The sequence below is a fragment of the Oreochromis niloticus genome, unplaced genomic scaffold, assembly GCF_001858045.2.
Source record: "Oreochromis niloticus isolate F11D_XX unplaced genomic scaffold, O_niloticus_UMD_NMBU tig00008834_pilon, whole genome shotgun sequence".
NCBI lineage: Eukaryota > Metazoa > Chordata > Actinopteri > Cichliformes > Cichlidae > Oreochromis > Oreochromis niloticus.
Window position 1 is genome coordinate 274212 of NW_020329461.1, and position 25611 is coordinate 299822.

Genomic DNA, 25611 nt, shown 5'->3' on the forward strand with positions numbered 1-25611 from the left:
CAAATGGTGGAAAGTCCCAGATTTAAACCCTGTGGGAGTAACCCACCGAGAGGGACAATGGACCTGCTATTGATCCTCTACCTAATCAAATAAGCCAAGGTGTGAAAATGGGTGTAGGTCACAATCAGCCAAGGTTTCACAGTTTGCTTTATGAAACTCATTCTAACCCTGAATGTCAGAGTGTTCCTCCTTCTCTTTGCCCATCATTCATGCTGGCAGTGGAGGAGATTTGGAAACAGCCATTTTGGTTTGGATTTTAGTGTCAGACAGACTTTAAGGTGGAATGACGAGTTGTAGAGTTTCACAGTGAATTATCCAGTAGAGGATTTTTCTTCTTCTTTGAAGGTTTGAAATGTGAACATTGTTCTGCTACAGTCAATGGACTAGACCAGAGAAGAAGAAAACAGACTTTACCATGAAGATCCTCAGTGTGGATCAGTGTAATATCAGCCTTATGTCTGCAGTTTCATATTCATCTCAGCACAACTAAAACATGCTGACTGACCTCAGCGTTTCAAGTCCACATCCCGGACTCTCCAGAAAACCACACAGCTGCTTCACTCCTGAATCCTGCAGCTTGTTCCCACTCAGGATCAGCTCTCTCAGATGGGAGGGGTTGGATTTCGGCGCTGCTGCCAGATAATCACAGCTGATCTCTGACAAACCACAGCTGCCCAATCTGTATAAAGAATGAACGATGTAAGTTTATTAGACAAAGTGTGTGCTTGAAATCATTCAGTGTTTCATAATCTCTTCAGAGCTGAAGAAGGTTCAGAATGTAGAAGTTTAGAAAATGGAAACTCCAAACAGCTGAAGCCAACAGGAAGCAGCTTCAAACAAACAATAAGAGAAAAACTCTGAATTTTCACATTAAAGTCGTATATTTATCATAAAAACAGGAAAAACACTTGAAAAAGTCATCTGTTTCATTCCAGGAACCACATGGCTTCACTTTTAAAGGTGAAGTGTGAAAGAAATGGACATATTTGAAGTCCAACACCTTTTTCCAGTCACATTATGAAAGCAGACAAACTACAAGCTCATTTTCATTCCAACAAGTCATCTTCTGACCTGGACTAACAACACTGGTCTCTATGTGCAGCTGGCTGTGAGACAAGTGCACAGGGAACGTCAACAAAGTGCAACACTGAAAGAACATCACACACAAATTTGCTTCCAGCACTTTCACACAAACATCTACTGTCATTATTGTCACCAAACTCTGTGGAGTCCTTTATTGGAAGTTCAAATGTCATTCAAATGGTCAGACAAAAGAGGGTTATGAGGAAATATGATGAAATGTTGTGTATTAGCAGGAAGTTATTGAATTATTTTCCTCATAAACCGAACAAAAGGATTCACAAGCTGAAGTTTGAAGCTAAAACTGTAAATCTGAGAGTGAAAGAGCTCCAGCATCTGTCATGTTACAGGAAACTTTCTTATTTCCACACTAATGAAAGCATCTTGGTTTTTTTTTATGCTGCTTTTATTGAGTCACACTGTGAAACTGTGCTGAGCCACAGCTGAACCAGCATCCCTGTACAGCAGACACTTGCAGCGCTTGGCTGCTTCCATTGAACCCTCTGCACAGAGGTTCAGTTTCCTCTTCTGGTCCCAAAGTGCAGAACAACAAGGTTTCAAACAGCTTTGTTCCAGCAGCATCAGCCACAGACTTGCAGGGAGAATTCTTTGGATCTTTTGAACAAACACACAACAGTGTTCTCGGCTCTTTATTTACCCGTTGCAAAGGTGAATCGTAGTATCCATAACTCAGACTGAGCATGCTCAGAGCTGATTGACCTGACTCGGATCAGCTGATCTGGAACAGGAAGCTGCTTCCTGGAATATACCTTATTATCTAATATGAGCTGATTGTGATTATTATTAATACCTTATCGTCGTCACAGAGCACTGCGCTCTCAGACTGCAGGATTATGTGTGCTTCCTGGGATATTAAAAAGTAGAAGTTTAAATGTGTTTCTACTAAAAAGCTTTGAAAATAAATGCTTATGTGTTTAACTGTTCCGGTGAGCTCACTGTAGCAGAGGAGGAAATAATATGAGCAAATTTCAAAGTCTGGATTATAAAACAGTTCTGTCAGCTGAACATTTTCAGCTGTGTGTTCATGGTGTCACTAAATGACAACGTGAAGCTGTGACTGGCCGACACTTTGAACACAGTTTGCACACACAGAGGTAGACTCTGTCTAAACCCTCAGAATAAAAGCTGTCCACATGTTTCTGTCAGTCCAAATACTTCTTACAGTTATTGCTGTGATCATTCTCTTTACACTGTTACAGTCAAAGCTGAAAATCATTCACAAGGAAACTTCTTATTCACCAACACTCAGTGTGATGTCATCAGTAAATGTCTCAGCCTTCAGCTCACATGAAAGCATCTGACTACGTGACCAGCAAGCATTACGCAGCATGCCATGCAGCAGTGTGAGTTTGTAAATGAGCAATAATTCCTGCTCCACACTGTTTCTGTTTCACAGATTGCTGTGTGCCGTGACCTTTGACCTGCTAAAGAGAGTCAGGTGTGTATTATTCATTGTTGTGTCTGATACTTAGAACTGTGAGAAAGAACGCTATACAGTTAATCAGGGTCCCCTTTCTGAATTAGGAAAGGTCGGCAGGCTGTGGGGCGTGAGCCATATGTTGAGTATCACTGTTTGAAATGTGACCCTTGTTCTGCTACAGTCAATGGACTAAACCAGAGAAGAAGAAAACAGACTTCACCATGAAGATCCTCAGTGTGGATCAGTATAATATCAGCCTGATGTCTGCAGTTTAGTGTCAGCACAACTTTCACATCATATTCATCTCAGCACAACTAAAACATGGTGACTGACCTCAGAGTTTCAAGTCCACATCCTGGACTCTCCAGAAAGCCACACAGCTGCTTCACTCCTGAATCCTTCAGGGTGTTGTTATTCATGTCCAGCTCTCTCAGATGGGAGGGGTTGGACTTCAGTGCTGCTGCCAGATAATCACAGCTGATCTCTGACAAACCACAGCTGCTCAATCTGTATAAAGAATGAAAGATGTAAGTTTATTAGACAAAGTGTGTGCTTGAAATCATTCAGTGTTTCATAATCTGTTCAGAGCTGAAGAAAGTTCAGAATTTAGAAAGCACTGCTGCCCTGTGGTAATATTTTGTACTCAGGCAAAAGAAGTCCAATGACCAAAGTTGAAAGTTGGATTTTAGTTTTTTATTTTTTCCAGCTTGGCAAGCAATAGGCAAAAATACTTTTTTTTCCCTTCTGGCTACTTCTCCTGTTCTGGTAAAAAACCATAGGCCCACACCAATGCATGCTGGTCCTATACCGGTCCCTTTTTTTATAAAAGAAAAATGGCCCTTCAGTGATTCCTAGCTGATTTAACAAGACAAACAACAAAACAAAACAACACAAAATGAAGCAAATTTTAATTTACAAATAAAACTTGTAAATAACCCCCAAAAATAAACAAAACCAACGACAAACTTTAACAAATTTCAAAACAACCAAAATAAAGAAATTGCTCCAAAATAGAAGTTTAGAAAATGGAAACTCCAAAACAGACATTAAAGCAGACAAACTCATTTTCATTCCAACAAGTCATCTTCTGACCTGGACTAACAACACTGATCTCTAAGTGCAGCTGGCTGTGAGACCAGTGTCTACAAAGTGCAACACTGAAAGAACATCACACACAAATCCTAACAGGACTCAGAGAGGCCAGATAAACGGGGTCATGTCTCGTCAGGTCTGCTCCTCCCCACAGGGAGGCTGCTCTCGCCCTTTTTATTGATCCTGTATGCAAATGTGTGCGAGAGCAGCCTCCCTGTGGGGAGGAGCAGACCTGACGAGACAGTCCTCCATGGTTTTATTCAAAGCTGTGATAAGTCCCATCTTCAGTTAAACGTCCAAAACAAAAGATGTGAGCGGCATCCGCAATCACGCCTCGCCGGAATAAAAGGCTGAACTGGGTCATGTCGTTGTTGTTGTTGTAGGGTGTGGCTGCGAGCCAGAAAGATCCAGCCAGTGTGTGTAGTACAACCCAAATAAAATGTTTGAAAGCGTTAAGATGTGGTTGGTTCCGTCACTCTCTTGTCCCAGTGGTGCCAAAACCCAGGATTGTAGGTGGCGCAACCATGACTGGTACAGTCAGGGGAGGAGCTGGCCCAAATGGTGGCTAAGCTTGCGGACATATGGAGAGAGCAGGCGGTGGTGTTTTGCCAACAGTGGGAAGAGATGCAGGTCCGGTCCAAGCACCGGATGCAACTAATAAAATGTCTGGCTGCTCGGATCGGTTCTTGGCCGCCACCACCCCCGCCCGCGACCCTCAACTTCGTGGGAGTGGTTGAGGTCTGTTACGGAATAAATATATATTCTTAGTGCTTATTTTCTGATTATATTGTTTTATGTATTTTAATAATAAAGGCCTGTAAAGCAAGGCCAGTCTTGACTCATAAACCAAGTGCTCAGCCAGACTGAAAAACAGGAAGTTTAGTGCAGAGCTGCAAAGGCACATAAATAAAATACAGGAAACCAGACAGAAAAAGCAGAACTAGTAACACAGAAGGAGTTGTTTTTATCGAAACTATGTGTGATGTGTAAAGGACCAAAATAACACCTATATGAGACACATTTTTGGCTTCTAAGGAGAGAGATTTTGCAACTGGCTTTGGGCTGTGCGGGTCTCTCTCTTCCGGAAGATCCATCCATCCATCTTCATCCGCTTTATCCGGGGCCTCCTCCCGGTGGGACACCTCACCCAGGAGGAGCCCAGGAGGCATCCTTGTCAGATGCCGAACCACCTCAACTGGCTCCTTTCGATGTGGAGGAGCAGCGGCTCTACTCTGAGCCCCTCCCGGATGGCCGAACTTCTCACCCTATCTCTAAGGGAGAGGCCAGCCACCCATCGGAGGAAGCTCATTTCCTCCGCTTGTATCTGCGATCTCGTTCTTTCGGCCACTACCCACAGCTCGTGGCCATAGGTGAGTGTAGGGACGTAGATCGACCGGTAAATTGAGAGCTTCGCTTTTACACTCATCTCCCTCTTCACCACGACGGACCGGTGCAGCGTCGGCATCACTGTAGCCGCAGCACCAATCCATCTGTCGATCTCCGGCTCCCTTCTCCCATCACTTGCGAACAAGACCCCGAGATACTTGAACTCCTCCACTTGGGGCAGGAACTCATCCCGGACCCGGATCTTCCGGAAGATGATTAAATAAAAATTATAAATATTTTGATTAAGTGAGCCGTGTTCTCTCTATTCAGAATGACAAGAACCAGATTCAATATTTGGTGCCGAAAACCCGGGATTCTTTTACGACTGAGAGGACAAATTTGGCTTAAGGTGAAATCGTAAAATGAAGCGAACGGATAGCCGGCTCAACAATACAAAGGTAAGCACAGCCTGTTAAATCAAATTGTGCAGATTGGATGAATTCTAAATTGTCTGTTCGCCGAGTTAACGATCTTCACTATTAAATTGGCTCAGTAGTGGTAAAACTAAATTTCTGAAAATAAAAGTAAAGCTTTGTAACAGTAAGAGTAATGAATCTTTGAGAATGATAGTACTGAGTTAAAGGTAATATGGTATTTCATGGTGAAAGAGAAAAAAGAAGTTAATGTGTGTTTAAGAAAAGACAGTAGGATAGGTAATCGGTTATTTCTTTGAGGGATTTAAGTCCCTATTGGTGATAAGGTTGGACCTGAACATCGATTAAAACTTTCTGTTGGAGTTTTGATTGTTGTTTTTAAATTTATTTAAATTACTTTAGAATGGAAGTTAGACTTCTAAGAAGTGCACAAGTTCAGAGGTGGGAACTTCCTTATCCAGGTTAGTGACCGCCAAAACCTGGGACCTTGGTTAATAACTAGTGGTCTGGGAACACTTTTTTCGTCTGGGACGAGACATTACCCTTGTTTGGGTGAAAAAAGCTAGGCTTTGGGCGTTGGACGCTTCTAAAAATAAAAAAGGTTGTGTAGAAATCGGGCCAGTCACAGTTTGGAACTGATACTGGTTAAGTGGACAGAAAAGAGGTTAGACCTTGGCGTTGGACGCTGTTAAATTTGTCGAAATTGTGAAGGAAAAGTCTGGTACCAGCAGAAGGGGGCATAAGGGTTAGACCCGGGCACTGGACGCCAGAAAACCCCCTAGAGATCACGGTGTTTGTGTCTGTATGTACCTGGGTTGTTTGTTTATTGTGTATTGCTGCAAGTGTAAAGTGCTGAGTATATAACTGGATGATGTTGTCCAGTTTGTGTGCGTGGCCGAGGATGCAGTTTTTATGTTAAAAATGAGGAGAATCACACAGTATATAGTGTGTGAACATAAAATAAGAGTTCGATTAGGCTGTAGAAACTGATGAAATGCAGTGAAGTGTAAACTGGTCCTTTGAATCTATGGTCAGAAGTGCATATTGTTTTGAAATTGTGACAGAGAATGGTGTGATTTGTGTGAAAAGAGCTACTAGAGATCTGAGTGAATTGTGCTGAAATGGAGCTGAAAGTATTGTGTGAATTGTGCTGCAGAGCTGAGCTAAGAGAATTGTGACGTGTGTTGAAAAACTGTGTTAATTGAGCTGAAGATTTGTGCAAAAGGAAGTCTGCTAACCACGCTGAGGATTTTGATGTGAAAGATTTCTTTTTTGGTAATGCTTGCAAGTGTAAAAACTTTAGTACATACTTGAGTGGCTGTGTGCGCAACGAGTGAGAGAAAGACGTCTTAAAATCTAGATAGAAGAATTAGAGAATGAATGTGTTGATAACTAGGAAAATGATATTAAATAAATGTCTTAGTGTGTTAATATAGGTGCCCATGGACTTGGCTCAACCTCCTGGATGAGTACAGCGGCTAAATGATAGATTAACATAATTGGGGCGACAAACAGGCCAAGTTTTGGCTGAAATTTCACAGCTTCACCTCTCATCCTGTCCTTATCCTGACAAGAAGCTTAAAGGACAGCCAATCTCTTCCTGAAGACAGAAGACAGACAGAGCAACACCGTGGGCTTGAAGAACTAACAGCAGGCAAAAGACAGTACAACTGACCTAAAACACTGAAGGGTCCAGCAGCATGTATGAATACCATTGGGATGGGAACATGCACTCTGAATTACAAGCTGGGAAGTGTACCAGTAACATGACAGTGTGAAAGCGCTGGAATGGACTGTCTGAGGTTCATATTTGCCATGCTGGGAGTTAAGCGTCAAGAAGAGACTGACAAGAGGAAGAGAGAATGAACAGAGAAGAAGAAACAGCTGATTTGGGCCTGTGTTTGCTAGAGATATGGGAGGACACACAGGCAACTGTGAGAAGAGGGGACGAGGACCGGTGAGAGGTGAAGTCTGGACGTGTTAAAGTGAGTTGGGTTGAAAATTGAGGCTGAACTTGTGGACGTTGAGAAGGGTCCAGAGCATCGCAACAGAAAGGTAAATAAAAAAAAACAGAGAGCTAAAGAAATAAATAAACTAATAATTACATAAATGAATAGAAAACACACATATACAAATTGTCACATGTGAAATTATTTTTGGAAAGAATGAGAAGTGAGACAGTTTGAATCTACAGCTCAGCGCAAAGAGGCATACATCAATCTGAATACAAACCCATACATGCAATGAAGACAATGTTCATAGATTATATAAATGCTAAATAGTGTAGATTTAACAGACATTTGCTATTAAATGCTGAGGTGATCCATTGCTGAAGAATACCTCTAGAAGTCCATGACAACAGGGGGCTTTTGTAAAAAGGAAAAATATAGGGGTATTACCAAATGTTGATCAGATAATAAATTTGATTGTAAAATAACAAATTGGAAGTGGTCGTGTGGCGAGTGAGCAAAAGAAGTGATTACTGTAGAAAGAAAAAATAAAATAATTTAATTTTGTGGTAATGTTTTGAATATGCATTTCTGTTGTCAGGGCAACTTCTTGAGATATGACTCAATATGCAAATTAGTTGAATGAGTGGAGACAAAAAAAAAAGGAAAACTCGAGTTCCTATTTGAATGTATGAGTGAAGCTTGCACTGAGAGACACATATCTCTGACTGTGTGAGAAGAATTGCTTGGTAAAATATATGATAGCAAGCATAGGATAATTAAATAAAGTGTGACTAAGTGGAGTAGTGCAGATCTGGAGAAGAAATTTATAATTTAGTGATGATACTGTGGCGAGCTCAGGAAACGGAGGAGATGGAGGTTTCTTCGGGAGCACCCGTTTATTTAGCTCTTGGGGAGCAACACTGGCGCGAGCCCTCTGCTCTGCGCGGCAACAACAACAACACAAAAAAAAGGCGCTCCCTCACCCGGAAACACACCGTCGGAGAGGGAGCGTTACCTGTAACCATAGCAACAACATAAACATAACCGTAATAACAAACATAAATGTCCATAACAAATCCCCGAACAGCCCCGGCCCGCTACATAGCCCCCACCTAAGGGGTCAGTCGTCCCCGACAACCCCATTACCCCACACAAAGTCCTGCAAACGTCCCGGTGCCTTCTTCTGGCGCACCGGCCGGTCACGACAGGTGGGGGAAAAGTCACTCGGGTCAGAACATGGGGCGCTGCCAGCATCCCCTGCCCCGGCATCCACCGGAGCGAGCGGTCGATACGGCGAGAGTCTGTCCTGGTGCAACACCACCAGGCGCCCCGGGCCCGGCATGCGAACACGGAACACCACTTCTGTTAGCCGCTCCACGACCTCCGCCGGCCCTTGCCAGTGACTGCAGAGCTTCGGGGACACTCCTCTCTTGCGAACCGGGCAGTACACCGAAACCTTAGCACCAGGCACAAAAGCCTCCCCCCGGCACCTGGTGTCGTAGGCTCTTTTCTGCCGTACTCCGGCGCTGGCCTGGGCCTGGCGGGTGTAGTCGTGAACCACCTGCAGCCGCTCCCTCAGCCTCCTGTAGTAGTCCATCTCTGGCCCACCATCAATCTCCGGCTCAGGGGGGGACCCAAACACCAGATCCACAGGCGTCCGGAGCTCCCGCCCAAACATCAAAGCGGCAGGCGTGCACTGGCTGGACTCCTGCACCGCAGTCCGATACGACCAAAGGACCAGGGGCAGATGTCGATCCCAATCCCGCTGGTGGTGGCTGGTGAGAATGGCGAGCTGGGTGGCCAGCGTGCGGTTAAAGCGCTCGACCAAGCCGTCGCTTTGCGGGTGAAGCGGTGTGGTCCTCGTCTTCTCCACCCCCAGCCGCCGACAGATCTCCCCGAAGACCTTCGATTCGAAGTTACGCCCCTGGTCACTGTGGAGCTCAGCCGGGACCCCAAAACGGGCGAACATCTCCTCCACCAGCCTCTCTGCCGTCGTCGTCGCACTCTGGTCCGGCACCGCATAGGCCTCTGGCCACTTTGTGAAATAGTCCATCGCCACCAGCACGTACCGGTTCCCTGACTCCGTAACGGGGAACGGCCCTAGGACGTCCACTCCCACTCGCTCCATCGGGGCCCCCACCAAGTACTGCTGAAGGGGGCAGTGGAGCATTGAGTGGGGCCCTTCTGCGCCGTGCAGGTGTCACAGCAGTGCACGTGGAGTTCCACATCCCGTCGGCAGCCAGGCCAGTAGAACTGTCCCTGAGGCGGCGGAGAGTTTTGGCGGTCCCATAGTGGCCTGTCCCCACCGAGCCGTGGACAAGCTCAAGCACCTGCGACCGCAGCGACCGAGGCACCAACAGCTGCAGGAGATCTCTGCCCTGGCCGGGGGCCCGCCATCTCCGGTACAGGAGGCCGTCGTGGGTCTCCAGGTTGTTGTGCTGGGAGTAGTAGGCCTTCACCTCGGGCTCCTGACCCGACACCCCCGTCCAGTCTGGGCATTGCGTAGCCTCCAGCCAGGCTCCCACCTGACCCAACGTCGCGTCGGCCTCCTGCTCCCGCTTCAGCTGCTGCTTTGTCAGTGGGAGCCACCCCCTCCGCTGGCTGTGGCCTGAGCAGTAGCCACCCCCAGCGCCTCCTGAGCCCGCTCCTCCTGTCGCAGACAGTAGCGGCACTCGACGGCCATGCAGGGCCGTCTGGAGAGGGCATCAGCGTTGCCATGCTGCCGACCTGCCCGATGCTGGATCTCAAAGTCGTAGCCCTTAAGGACCTCAAGCCAGCGGGCCACCTGGCCTTCTGGGTGTTTGAAGTTCAGGAGCCAGGTCAGAGATGCATGGTCAGTGCGCAGGAGGAACCGGCAACCGTGCAGGTATGGCCGGAAGTGCCGCACCACTAGCACTACGGCCAGCAGCTCCCGCCGGGTCACGCAGTAGTTCCTCTCGGCTCGCCCCAGAGCACGGCTGAAGTATGCCACCACTCGTTCTCCGGCCTCGCCCTGCTGGGAAAGGACCGCCCCGACTCCGACATTGCTAGCGTCAGTGTCCACAATGAAAGGCTGCCGGGCGTCGGGGTAGGCCAGAACTGGGGCTCTGGTGAGGGCCTCCTTCAGCTGTGCAAAAGCCGCAGCGCAGGCATCACCCCAGCCAAACGGCTGGCCCTTGTCAGTCAGGCGGTGGAGGGGCTGGCTATCGTCGCGAACCCCTTGATGAACCGACGGTAGTAGGAGGCTAGGCCCAGGAAGCTCCGCAGTTCTTTGACGTTCGAGGGAGTCGGCCAGTCCCGGACCGCAGCCACCTTTGCGGAATCGGTGGCGATACCCTGAGCGCTGATCACATGGCCCAAGAACGTAGTCTCTCTCGCCAACAGCCGGCACTTCGCAGGGTTGAGCCGCAGCCCAGCTTGACGGATGGCGCTGAAGACCTCGCTCAGGTGAGACAGCGCACTGTCGAAGTCGCCACCGTGCACCAACAGGTCATCCAGGTACACAACACAGCGGCTACGAGGGATGTTCACGAGCACCCTCTCCATCAGCCTCTCAAACGTCGCTGGCGCATTGCAGAGCCCAAATGGCATGACCCTGAACTGCCACAGCCCCTGTCCAATGGTGAATGCAGTCTTAGGCCTTGCTTCGGGGCTAGCTCCACCTGCCAGTAGCCGCTGCGTAGGTCAAGGGAGCTGAACCAGCTGGAGCCGGTAACGTAATCCAGGGCCTCGTCGATCCGTGGAAGCGGGTACGAGTCCTTCTTGGTGACTGCATTGAGACGGCGAAAATCCACGCAGAACCTCGGGCTGCCGTCCTTCTTCCCCACCAGGACCACGGGTGCCGCCCATGGGCTGTTGGACGGCTCGATCACCCCAGCCGCAGCCATCTCACGGATCTTTTCCTCTGCCACCTGCCGTTTGGAGAGGGGCGGCCGGTGTGGGCGCAGATGGATGGGTTGAGCAGAGCCGGTGTCGATGGTGTGCTGGACCAGCCCCGTCTGCCTGCAGTCTTTGTCACTGGCGGCAAAGATGTCCACATTCTCGTCCAGAAGGCACCTCAACCGCTGGCGCTGGTCAACGTTGAGACCTACGCTGCTGCGCTGCCACAGGTCACCAACAGCCTCGGTTGTCTCGGTCGAGGGAGATTTATCGGGTTGAGAGACCGGGGCTGAGGTGCGTAGAGATGACCCAGAGCCACCGGCACCCGAAATCTGCTGAGCGGCAGCCGCCCGACGCCTGTCTCGTCTGGCTCGGGTTCCCTCCGCCCCCTGCTTTTGACCGCACTGGAGGGCAAGAGTCTCTGTGCCAAGAGTGATAGCCCGCTTTGCAGTGTCGACGCAGGCCCCCCAGCGGGTCAGCAGATCCAGGCCGATGATGCACTGGTCTTGAATGTCAGCAAGCCAGAAGTCGTGAATCAGCTCCAGATCCTCCACTTGGATCTGCAACGGTTTCTTCCCCCGCATATCAGCTCTCTCCCCCGTCACTGTCATCAGCTGGGTGTCGGTGGGCGACCAACCCTCGACCAACGACCCGGACGTTCCAGGAAGCACGCCAGGTCGTATCAGGGAGATGGTAGACCCCGTGTCCACCAGGGCCCGGCATGGCTGGGCCTCAACGCAGCAGCTCAGGTAGAGTCCCTTGAGGTGTCCAACCCGGCCCACCACCGTGCATCGTCCTTGGAGGGGGGCAGGAAACTGGGGCGGTGGTCCCCTCACTACACCGCTCCCACCCAGTTTCCCTGCGGCTTTGTGGTTCTGGCCGTCGGGGCAGGTGCTGGGCAGTCACGCGCCACGTGGCCAGGCTCATCGCACCGGTAACAGCGGTCGGTGGGACGACGACGACGCCTCCGAGGCACCGAGGGCTGCAGCTGGCATATCTCCGCGACCGCCCCCTCCCCGTCGCAGTCTGCGGCTCTGATTTGAGGGTAGTTTGGGGAGTGCACCTGCTGGTTAGGTGGCGGGGTGAGCACCAGCTCGGCCCTTTCAGCCTGAAGGAGCGCCTCACTGAGAGTCTGAGGCATGGCCAGGCGGACGTGTTGGCGCAGTCGCTCTGGAAAAAGTCCACGCAGGAAAGCATGCAGGCTAAGCTCCTCAAGGGCTGCCGCGGGGAACTCTGGGTAGCCACGACGAGCATACAGCAACACATCCGCTGCAAAGGTGCCCAGGCTCTCCCCCGGCCTACGGCTCTGGTTGGTCAGCTGCTCCCTGCTCTGATCAGTGGAGTGCCGCTGCCCAAATCGCCTCTCGAGTGCTATGGTGAGGGTCTGGAGCTCATGCTGTTCTGACGCGGCTAGGTCAAGGAGTACCTGCAATGCATCTCCTTCCAATGCTAGCGCTAAGTGTGTAGCAGCCTCGCCGTCACTCCAGCCATTATGTCTCGCGGCTAGCCGTACTTGTGAGAGGTAGGGCTCTAGCGGGGTTAGCCCGTTATATTTCGGTACCTTAGCTGGCGTTGCAGGCGTCACTGCTCGCTGTCGGGGGCCCGGTGTGTCGGCCGACGGAGGCAGCCCATCAAGCATTGCCCTAGCATCGGTCGCGGCGGGCCGCCGTCGCGGTGCACTCGCGCCGTTGGGACCCGTCGGGGGACTTACATGGCCGCTAGCTTCCTCTCTCCTCAATCGCCAGCTTCCCAGGCGAGCAATGTTCTCCTCGATAGCTTGCTCTAGCCTCCGAATGTCTCTCTCCATTCCGGCGAGGGTGAGCTAATCCCACTTCTGACACCAATGTGGCGAGCTCAGGAAACGGAGGAGACGGAGGTTTCTTCGGGAGCACCCGTTTATTTAGCTCTTGGGGAGCAACACTGGCGCGAGCCCTCTGCTCCGCGCGGCAACAACAACAACACAAAAAAAAGGCGCTCCTCACCCGGAAACACACCGTCGGAGAGGGAGCGTCACCAGTAACCATAGCAACAACATAAACATAACCGTAATAACAAACATAAATGTCCATAACAAATCCCCGAACAGCCCCGGCCCGCTACAATACATTGTCATAAAGTGTTTAGAAAGTCCTTAATGGGCAATATTAGTGTTGTGCGAACTGTGCGGCTTTTAACAAGATTTTCTTTGTATCTAGCAGGTGAAACTATGTCAGTTGACCTCAGATTTTCAGGACACTGGAGCACCTGAGGGCAACCACTAAAATGTGATGTGGGGAAGATGAACAGAGGGAGTTTTTCTATACATGGACATTCCAGAACTGGGCCCATTATTTTTGTAACAGTGCACTTAGAGAAAACTGTCAGGTGTCACCCTTATGGTGATGATGTTTTGTGCTTTGATGAGCTAATAATCAGCTCTCTTTTTCTCATTTTTGTTCTAAGCAGGCCTGAAAGATTGACTAAACAGTGCTGTAAAACATTTCCTTAGAGCAAAGATAAGGTGAGCTTTTCCAGATTACAATGGGCTGAGGAGAAAGCTACCTATAGGGACCCGATCACAGTGTGAGTCCCTGTCTAAAAGGATTCCACCGAGTCAATCCAGTCCAAGATCATAAAGAACTCTTTTTTCTAAAAAACAAAAGAAAAAACAAATGAATGAGCTCATATTGCTGAGGGTGGAGAATCTGATCATCTGCGTGGGAGACTCAACTATCAGCAATACCTGGTGTGAATGCGTGTGAGTGAATGTGTGACTGAACTGTGAGTGGACTGACGATGTGGACTAAAGTGTTGACTGACTTGACACTGAGACAAAAACTGGACCAACGTTAGGATGAGTAAATGTTGACAAACAATTTACAAGGTCGGTAAGAAAAGGGTGGATGCTTTGCTTTGCCTTGTTTTGCTTTTGGCAGGAGCAGGAGCACATGAGAGAGGGGGAGACTGTAGGTTCACATGAGAGTGTGGAGCTGGAGACTTAACCCTTCGGCTGCTAATTTTGGGTTGTTGATGTTTGCTTTAAGAAAATTATTTTTTATTCGCTGCGTTTCGATTACGGTATCATCTTATATTGTTGGGAAATTGCCAAATGCTAAAGGGGAGGAAATTTTGATATGACTCAAGTTACCATTAACGATTGCAGGCCACTGTAGAAGTCAATTAAATTTTATTAATGAAAATAGTCAGAAAAAAAACAATATTTATGATTTACATAGGGGAATGACATACAATAACACATTAAAATACAGTTATGGAATAACAAACACTGGTCCAAGGGACCCAGGTTTTTTCCCTTTAAAATAGTAAAGTATTAAAAATGTCTGAATAAAGACATAAATTCCCATGTTGTGATCAGTCAGGGAAGGACAGTGGGGAAAACTGAGTTTCAAATGTGAAGTTCATCCTGACATACAGGTTTTGTTTCTAGGTAGTTCTGGGGATGCAGGCTCTAGGTGGAGCCAGGAGTTCAACAGATTTAACATTTATATTAAACTTTTTCATTTTTAACACAGGTTTGCAGGCCCGGAGCAAATATACTCGAGAGGAGAATTGCTGAGGCTTTCTGAGAATTAATACGACTAACCTTTTTCTTTTAATTTCCTAGATGTGGTGAAGCATTTTCATTCTGTGTGACACATGAAGATGTGTCAAAAGGGGGAATTTTAGGTTTAATTTGAAAGAATGGATTGCATGATCAGGGTATGACTTTTTGTGTGTTTGATAACTTAGCTACCGTAAAACCTAGGCATAAATAATTGTTTTCATGTTTAAGCTTAATGGATTAAAATAAACTGAATTCTGTTTAGAATATAAAATTCCTGTGTTCATCAGAAGCTGAATACCACACTCAAGGGGAAACTGTGGGACAGCAGCCTGAATAAAACACATGCTTTTGTGAAAGAAGGGAAGATGCTCAGATTGAAAATGGTTGATTTCTTCTACTAAAATAAGCAGTTATGTATTTTAATAATAAAGGCCTGTAAAGCAAGGCCAGTCTTGACTCATAAACCAAGTGCTCAGCCAGACTGAAAAACAGGAAGTTTAATGCAGAGCTGCAGAGGCATATAAATAAAATACAGGAAACCAGACAGAAAAAAACGGAACTAGTAACACAGAATGAGTTGTTTTTATCGAAACTATGTGTGACGTGTAAAGGACCAAAATAACACCTATATGGGACACATTTTTGGCTTCTAAGGAGAGAGATTTTGCAACTGGCTTTGGGTTGTGTGGGTCTCTCTCTCCCGGAAGATGATCAAATAAAAATTATAAATATTTTGATTAACTGAGTCGTGTTCTCTCTATTCAGTAAAAAAATGACAAGAACCAGATTTTAAACCTCTTGCTGGCCCCCAGGGTGGCAGCGGCTGTTGCCCGGAGGTGCCTGCCTGCACTCGTTCCTACTCCCTGGAGGAGGGCTGCTGAACAACTGCACGCAGCCCCTGCCGACCCGTGTTGGAACCTCAGCCCACCGCCACGACTGCTCCCCCGCTGCTTGCCAGGCATAGGCGGCCTCTGGTCTAGCTCCTCTCAACCGCTGGACACACAGCTGGCCTCACCGGCATAAAAGGTTGAACTGGGTCATGTCGTTGCTGTTGTTGGAGTGTGTGGCTATGAGCTGGAAAGCTGCAGCCAGTGTGTGAATGACAACCGGAATAAACAGTTTGAAAGCGTTAAGATGTTGTCAGTTCTGTCACTCTCCTGTCACAGACTGATTCTAGAAAATGTGCTCATATACAAGATATCTGCTCAATTAAGTTGGAATGTGGCCTGTGTTAAAAACATGTTGGTAAAAACCTGAAGTTTGAAGCTGAAACTGTAAATCTGAGAGTGAAAGAGCTCTGTCACGTTACAGAAACTTTCTTATTTCCACACTGATGAAAGCATCATATTTTTATTTCATGCTGCTTTTATTGAGTCACACTGTGAAACTGTGCTGAGCCACAGCTGAACCAGCATCCCTGTACAGCAGACACTTACAGCGCTTGGCTGCTTCCATTGAACCCTCTACACAGAGTTTTAGTTTTCTCTTCTGGTCCCAAAGTGCAAAAAACAAGGTTTCAACCAGCTTTGTTTGAGCAGCATAAATCACAGAAATGCATTCAGAATTCTTTGGATCTTTTGAATAAAAAGACACAAAAGTGTTCAGCCATTTTCTGGATGTGTGTAGACAATACTAAATAAATATGTCCTTGTTACAACTGAAAGCATATTTTTATATATGTCAACAGTTATCCACCTCACAGGCATTAGAGGTTGTAGTTCACTGTTAACAGCACGCTAATGCTACAGAGCTCGAGAACAAAGGAGACACAAACACGCAATCTGTCTGAATTAGGAAAGGTCGGCACCGCGTGGAGGGCTGTGTGTGGATAGCGGGCCAAAGGTTGAGTATCACTGTTTAAATGTCAATCTTGTTCTGCTACAGTCAATGGACTAAACCAGGGAAGAAGAAAACAGACTTTACCATGAAGATCCTCAGTGTGGATCAGTATAATATCAGCCTGATGTCTGCAGTTTAGTGTCAGCACAACTTTCACATCATATTCATCTCAGCACAACTAAAACATGGTGACTGACCTCAGAGTTTCAAGTCCACATCCTGGACTCTCCAGAAAACCACACAGATGCTTCACTCCTGAATCCTTCAGGGTGTTGTTCTCACTCAGGTCCAGCTCTCTCAGATGGGAGGGGTTGGACTTCAGCGCTGCTGCCACATATTCACAGCTGATCTCTGACAAACCACAGTAACCCAATCTGTATAAAGAATGAAAGATATAAGTTTATTAGACAAAGTGTGTGCTTGACATCTGTGAGCTGAATGTATGAATGTGAGAGTCCAAAATGTGAGCAACAGTAAGGATGGAGCTTCTAACTAGAGCCCTGCATTGGGACTGGGATCCCGCAGAATGCAAATCTTTTAGAAGCAGGCAGCAAAAAAGAAAACAGACAGTGGGTCCCAAGACTCATTGTATTGTGTTGTGATGTTCAGCAAGTTTTTTTTTACCTAAAAATGTGTCTCAAGAAAATAAAATATTCAATTTTGTAAACATATGCATTGAATAAAGAATCATAAAATACACCAAGACCTGGCTCCTGATGTTTCACGTAGCTCGTCCTTCTCAACCCCACCCCAATTCCATTACCTTTCTGCCTTCCAACTTCCCTCTGTCACTGATATCTCTGATCTTATCCGCAAATCAAAGCCTTCTACCTGTCAGCTTGACCCTATTCCTACTGTCCTAGTCAAGGCCTGTCTACCCTCTCTTCTTCCCCTCATACCTGCCATTATCCATTCTTCACTCACCTCTGGAACTGTTCCTGCCTCCTGCATAGTTGCCGCTATCACCCCAATTCTGAAAAAAACAGGTCTAGATCCCAACAACCTTAATAACTTTTGTCCTATCTCCAATCTACCATTTCTCTCAAAAATTCTTGAAAAAAATGTTGCTTCACAAGTTCATCTACACCTTACCATAATAAGCTTTCCGAACAACAGCTTTACGAATAGTTTCAGTCTGGTTTCTGTCCTTCTCATAGCACTGAAACTGCTCTTATAAAAATAACGAATGACCTTCTTATGGCAGCTGACTTCTCCTCGATCTGAGTGCAGCCTTTGACACAATCTCTCACAAACTCCATCCTTCTCAGCAGATTAGCTTCTATCGGCCTTTCTCATACAGTACCCCACTAGCCTGGTTCAAATCATACCTGTCTGACCGCATTCAGTTCATTCGATTAAAATCCTTCACCTCTCAGCCTTTTCTTCTGTCTACTGGGGTGCCCCTGGGATCTGTCCTTGGGCCCCTCCTTTTCATTATTTACCTCCTCCCACTTGGACACATTTTCCGTAAATATAATATTCAGTTCCACTGTCATGCCAACGACACCCAGCTTTACCTGTCCACCAAATCTGACTCTACTCTCCCTCCACTCTCCCTCACCCTCTGCTTAGCCGAACTTAATGGTTTTCCTCCAACTTTCTTAAACTCATCAGCAACAAATCTGAACTTTGGGCGTCATTCTTGACAGTACACTAACCTTTAACTTTCACATCAATAATGTCACTCGCTCAGCATATTTCCAACTCCGTAACATCAATCGCCTCCACCCCTTCCTCACTCCACATGCCACTGCTATTCTCATCCATAGCCTCGTTACCTCTTGGACTGACTACTGTAACTCACTTTTATTTGGCCTTACACAAAAATCCATCAACAAGCTTCAACATGTCCAGAACTCTGCTGCCCATATTATTACTAGGACTCCCTCTACTCACCACATCACCCCTCTCCTGAAGCAGCTCCACTGGCTCCCGGTTCAACTCGGCATTGATATTAAAATACTTCTCTACATATTCAAGGCTATTTATTCTCTCTCCCCACCATATCTCTCTGACTTGGTACAGATCTCTATCTCAGATCCTCCTCTTCTCTTCTTCTTTCTGGTCCTTCATTTCATCTTATTACCATGGGGGGTAGGGCTTTTAGTTGCTCAGCCAGTGGAATTCCTTACCCCCTGACCTCAGAAACATCAGTTCTTTTCCTCTTTTTAGTCCACCCTCAAAACCCACCTGTTCAAGATAGCCTAGTCTGTATAACCACTCCATGCTCTTAAACTTTGTTTTATTATTGTGTTCATTTCCTGTTTTAAAGCTTGTCTTATTTGTTCTGTAAAGTGTCCTTGAATGTTTTGAAAGGCGCTTTTAAATAAAATGTATTATTATTATTATCATTGTATTTCATCATACAGAGTTCTTGGGTTTCAATCACATGCCTGACTCTCAGTAATACTGCAGGATAAAGGTGTTTTTGGTTTTTTTTCCTCCTATCTAGAGCCAAGACTACTTAGCAGATACAACCAGAAACTGAAATCCACCTCCCTCAAGAGGTGACAGGAGAGGACAGAGGCAGCAGGACAAGGGCCGATAAGATCCATATTCTGCCCTGCCAGCTTGGTTTAAATCTCTGAAAGTGGCAAAGTCTTTCTAGAGCTCCAGTTCGGTTACATCTATGTGTATCTTGTAGAGAACAAGATAAGTAAAGTGCTCACGCTGCGTTCAAGTGCATGATAAACTCCTTTTCACAATTGCCAAAAGGGGGTATCAGGTGGGAGAGGGAGGACGAACGCGTCCTTGACATTAACATATGTAACATGTGTTAGATGCTTTTGAATTTCACCAAAACACCTCTTTTTTAGTTAAATATGTCATTTTGCATTTTAATCTCCTGCCTATGTATTCTGAGCCTGTGTGTGTTCATGTGGTTGTCCGCTGCATGATGACGTAGGCGATTGCATGTGTGTCCTGGTCACAGCTTCTTTCAGCATTGCCAGAGGTAAGATACTGTCACGTTGCTCTCAGCTAATGAAAGCTTCCCTAAGGCCATAAATTATCATTTGAATACGACCAAACTGCCGCATTTTGATATGTTTGATATCAGACTCGTTCGGTGTGGAGTCTTGTAGAGGGCTGAGTTCGCCAACTGAAGTTTTTCATGAGTTTTAGCCCAAGGGAACAGCTTTAATGGTACCATGCTATGTTAACCTGGTTGCTAGCGGCAGGTGAGAGAAAACGTTGCGTTATTTTGAAAAAGGCATGCACTGTGTTCTTTCATCAGGAGAGGTGTCCTATCAGGCGCGCAACACACACAGCTCATAGCGCTATATTTCTGTATGTTGCAGGTATGGAGATACTCTTTTGTTTTTTTTGTTTTTGAGTTTTTTATTAATTGCTTTTGTGGTATAGTTCTATATTACCTGTTAAATGGGTCTATTGATATAACTGGTTTTGAGTTTAGATTTGAGCACCAAAATGTTGCATCCTGGCTATTAAGTTGTGTTCATTTGTCTGATTAATCAACTGTTTTTTATTATTTTGTTTATTGTTCTTACAAGTTGTTTTTGACAATTTTTCAGTATTAAATTATTTTATATTATTTATTTTATGCTTTTTGTTGGATTTTTTTGAGTGCTCAAGTTGATATTTTAAAACAGTCCATTGTATTTGATTTATTATATTATTGTAGAGTTGATAAAGCTGTAAGGCACAGCTCCTTCCTGCATGTTCGGAGGAAAGGTGTCCTAGCAGGGGCGCAACACACACAGCCCACAGCTGTATATTTAGGGGTGTTTCAGATTGCAGATGTTACAGCGATTTGCAGTAAAGAGCCCTGAGATCCAGTGCTGTCTCCTGCCTTTTATTCATATGCCAGAACACAACGCAGCAATAGGCGTAACACACATGTTACACATACAGTAGATCTAAAATTCTCTCCACCCTAGTGGAACAGACCACATATTGTGTGAAAGTTGGTAGTGTATTGTCCAAGGTGACATGGTTGAAGTGACCCGAGACAGCAGTAAAGGCACTCAGGTGCTGAGTCTGTAACCGGGCTATAGCAGAGTGGATAATGTCACATGAAGCTGTGGGGTTAGCAGAGGGAGGAACATAAACAGCCACCAAGATTACATGAGTAAATTCCCAGGGCAACTACGGCCTGAGTCCAACAGCACACAGTTCAATGTCCAGGCAGCAAATCCTTTCTTTGACTGTTATCAGGAATCAGGGATACTTTATTAATCCCGAAGGAAATTATAGGTTACAGCAGGCAGGAACCTTCCGACCAAACATACATTACACAAATATCACATTGGGGAGACAGGTCAGAGAGGTAGGCTAATAGGAAAAACAACGAAAATACACAACATGAGGTGAGAGGAGGAGAAAAAGAACTCGACCCAGACTGAGATACAAATGGGAGAACAATTTGGGAACAGAAAAAAAACACCTGAGCACAAAAAAAGCACATGAATCTTAATATACCATAAAAACACATGACAAGCAACAGGGGGTGGGTATGGGATGTGAAGGAGCCAATGTTGACAGCGGATCCGGTCCTGCAGCATATCTGCGCTGGTTCAGTTGACCACCATCCGCATCAGGGGGGACAAGCAACGAAGGCATTTGGAAGGGAGTGTGTGTGTGTGTGTGTGTGGGGGGGGGGAGTATATCTGTGTTTGTGTACGTGTGTGTGTGCACGAGTGTGTGTGTGTGTCCCAAGTTCAGCTGAGAGAGTGTCCTTCGCCCATCAGCTAAGTAAACAGTCTTCCAGCCGACCCAGGTGGCCTTGAAGGATGGGTATGAAGCGTCTAGACCAGGGGTGGGCAATTTCTATGGGCAGAAATCTGTGCCATCAGAAACTGAATTTGAATAAGTTAAATTTGAATTTGAATTACTCGGATTGAATCTGAATTGTAACTTGAATGAAAGCTTTTGAAAACTGAATTTGAATTAGTCTAATTTGAAATTGAATTTATGGTTTGAAAATGAATTGATTTGCTTTGAAACTGCATTTTATCCTTTAAAAATTCAGCTCTCGAATAATTTCACATTCACTTCTCACCATTCAGTTTCAGTTCTACAATTCAATTTCAGTTCCAAAATTCAGTTTTTTGGGACTTACATCCGGTTCCGGTTCAAGCGCAGATTAATAGAACTACAGACTGATAGCGTTACTGACGGAATCTACAGCGTCTTGAGCTGAATTAAGACTTCAGAAGTCATTCGTCATGTCGAATGACCAGCGGATAAACTCTCAGGTTGGTAATAAATGTATTACATGTATAAGAACAAGCGTCATGTTAACAATTGATAGCCGTACAGTAACTTTTATGCTTATTGTAGCTGCTAGCTAAAAACGCTAATTTAGCCTAGTTTGCCCTGGATTCAGCTTTGACAAACAAATATGATCGACTGTTTCTAGTAGAATTCCAAAGTTGTCATCTTGTACCCTGTCAGAGCCCTGTATGCTTGCAGAGACCCCTACAGTAAGGAAACATGCAAAACGCTGTCCAAACCTTTGTATTTGAGCTTTATTTATGTCTTACACAGCATCCCAACTCTTTAGCGAACTTAATAACTTCAGCTAAAGTGAATAGTTAGTCTTATTCATTAGTGCAGCGTTACTGGATCACCTCTGTTTGAAGTGATATAATATGATATACAACTATCACTGTGTTTAACTATCATAATAATTCTTAGGGTACTGAGTGCATGCTTAATTAGATTTTTTTTTTTTTTAAACATACTGCTCCATTGCTATGTTTGACAGGCTGAAGTTGTCGGGTCACCTCCTAAATCGACCATCTTTTACAGGTGTTTTGTGCCAGAAATGGAGTGTCCACTGAAGACTGAAGATACTGAATCTCTACGCCGTGCCATTGATCCCTCCTGTGCCTTCATCTAGACAAGAGACATCAACTTAACCACTCTCACATGCTCTGTACCTACATCACCTTCCCTGACAGTCGTAGCTTGGCTCATCTGAGGGTGAAATTATAAGAATGTGTTATTTTGCAAAGTGCTCTCTAGGGTTCCTAAATAAAATATGGCATTGAGGTCATTTCTTTTGAATTAATCCCTTCTTCTGAAATATAAGAACCTCTCCTGGTTTAAATGGCACTTTCTGTTCCTTACTTCCTGTTCCACTCCCAACCCCAAATAGATGCTGACAAGCTGACACAGTAACATGGAAGAGGGAAAGAAGCTGGAAAGGACTACTACAAATAAACCTAATGCCTATGGAGGAGTCACGGAGCCGTGTGTTTCAGTCACCACAGAGACCATCAACTTTGAGGGGACTCCTGCAGATGGGTGAGTTGTAGCTAACTTTGTATACAGTCATGGAGAGTTTTTTGTCTGGCCGAGCGGTGAAGTGCTTGCTGCTCCGGAGTTCGAGTCTCCGGAGGGAAAATCCTGGGGTTCGAGTCCCCAGGCTTGTGTTCGGTTCCGGTGTTGTGCAAAAGAAAAGCAGTTGTCTGCCAGAGTAATTGCAGAAACACCGGTCCATCACAGGGAACGGTGGTTCGAGTCCACCGTTGATGATCACGTCTGCACAATACAGTGTGTGGAGTGACGGTATTTTAGCACTTTTCTGCCGGTAAGGGAAGAAGGCCATTGCAGAGGACGCTCTGAATGTAAATATGGGATCTAGATCCAGTAGCAGCGGACGTTGCGCCGAGCGGCCAGGGACAAAACTCAATGTTGGACTGTATGTTAAGAACTGTGGGTAAAAGTATGTTGTGAGATGAAAGAGAATGGTTGTGTGGGAAAAGTTGATGTGTGTGTAAAAAAAAAAACAGTGAAAAATGGGGTTCAAAATGTTGAAAAATGGGAACAAAAACAAGAAAAGGAAAAAAAAAAAGAGGAGTGTAGAAATGTGTGTAAAAATTGTTTCCAACTAGCAGGAGACGGTGGTACTGCAGGCCACCAGCTCCCCTAGTGTGGACACACAAAAAATTTCTTTTTAGCAGAATTGTTGATGAAAATAAGTAAAAAAAAAAAAGAAGAGGGTTTGGTGATTTTCAATGTAGAACAACTACAATCTCTCTGGGTTTTTAAGAAAGGGGAGTTCAGAACCAGAGAGGGGAGACGTGTTTCTTTAAGTAGTGATAAGAATGATCAAAATGTCTCAGCTGCACTAATGAATAAGACTAACTATTCACTTTAGCTGAAGTTATTAAGTTCGCTAAAGAGTTGGGATGCTGTGTAAGACATAAATAAAGCTCAAATACAAAGGTTTGGACAGCGTTTTGCATGTTTCCTTACTGTAGGGGTCTCTGCAAGCATACAGGGCTCTGACAGGGTACAAGATGACAACTTTGGAATTCTACTAGAAACAGTCGATCATATTTGTTTGTCAAAGCTGAATTCAGGGCAAACTAGGCTAAATTAGCGTTTTTAGCTAGCAGCTACAATAAGCATAAAAGTTACTGTACGGCTATCAATTGTTAACATGACGCTTGTTCTTATACATGTAATACATTTATTACCAACCTGAGAGTTTATCCGCTGGTCATTCGACATGACGAATGACTTCTGAAGTCTTAATTCAGCTCAAGACGCTGTAGATTCCGTCAGTAACGCTATCAGTCTGTAGTTCTATTAATCTGCGCTTGAACCGGAACCGGATGTAAGTCCCAAAAAACTGAATTTTGGAACTGAAATTGAATTGTAGAACTGAAACCGAATGGTGAGAAGTGAATGTGAAATTATTCGAGAGCTGAATTTTTAAAGGATAAAATGCAGTTTCAAAGCAAATCAATTCATTTTCAAACCATAAATTCAATTTCAAATTAGACTAATTCAAATTCAGTTTTCAAAAGCTTTCATTCAAGTTACAATTCAGATTCAATCCGAGTAATTCAAATTCAAATTTAACTTATTCAAATTCAGTTTCTGATGGCACAGATTTCTGCCCATAAATTTCAGTCCACGAGGGCCGGTGTCCCTGCAGGTTTTAGATCTCACCTTGGGTCAACACACCTGAATCACATGATTAGTTCGTTACCAGGCCTCTGGAGAACTTCAGGACATGTTGAGGAGCTAATTTCGCCATTTAAATCAGCTGTGTTGGTTCGAGGACACATCTAAAACCTGCAGGGACACCGGCCCTCGTGGACTGAGATTGCCCACCCCTGGTCTAGACACAGTCCTGCTATCGGGTAGAGTTTTTGTTGTTGTTCAGCTCCAGCCTTGAGACCGCAGCTGGCGCCGATGTGGTAGCCGCATGAGATGATGGTGGTATTTTTCCTTTAGTGCGAACAACTGCATGTCAGTTTAACAGTTGATGTAAAAGTCCATCACTGGTCTCTCGATCTCTCATTGCAGATCCGTAAGCCTCTCCAAGATGTTATCAATTTTTTTCTCAGAGAGCATAGTCTGAGTGTTCACGGCAGCCGTAAGTTTCTCTAGTATGTTGTCAAATTTGCACTCAAAGAGCAGAGTCTGAGTAGTCACAGCAGCCGCAACTTTCTCCAAGATTCCCTGTTGGGATCAATGAGCCCATTTTGAGAGGCCATTGTGTCAATCATAGCAGGCAGCCATGCGGGGATTTGAACAGCTGTTTCCACTTTCTTCAATTTCCGATAAACCAGGGCTAGCCAGCTCCAATCAGCAAGAACGCCATTATCATGGTTCCGAAAAGGTAGATGTCTTCAATGTCCTCGATCGACAGTCCCGCAAGGCACACGACCCTCCAGTTTCTCCACCTGTCCATCATGTAGCCAGTAGGGAAGGTCCCTCCAGGACACCCGGGCTCACCCGAACCCAGGCTTCGTGTTGAGAAGAGGGTGTCAATTGCATTCAGGGACCAGTTGATCAAATCCATAATTCCTCTTTTAGGTTTTAGAGAACAGTCTGTGAGAGTCTTCCAGGGTAAAGGAGAGAAAATAGACGAGACCAGACCAGGACATAACAGCAGAGCAGGAAAGATAAGGCAGAGGGAGCAGGAGAAAAGTGCGACCGCCTTCGTCAAGAGCCAAAGAAGAAGGATGAAAGCTTAGCAGGGTTACACCACCAGTTACGTTAGCAGGGTTACACCACTGGTTGTTAACAAGAACGGCGAGTCCCCTTCCTTTCTGCTTACAG

At 45.8% G+C, this 25611-nt stretch overlaps 1 protein-coding gene across 1 annotated transcript in view; it reads right to left on the bottom strand.

Moving 5' to 3' along the window:
- LOC112845972 (uncharacterized) overlaps positions 1–12990 on the bottom strand; it is a 54782-nt gene extending 41792 nt beyond the window's left edge. Inside the window, 6 exon segments of the mRNA XM_025905133.1 lie at positions 8472–9509; positions 9915–10505; positions 10508–10948; positions 10951–12077; positions 12116–12315; positions 12745–12990. Coding sequence (XP_025760918.1) covers positions 8472–9509; positions 9915–10505; positions 10508–10948; positions 10951–12077; positions 12116–12315; positions 12745–12990 — 3643 coding nt within the window.
- Positions 12991–25611: the final 12621 nt, after the last annotated feature.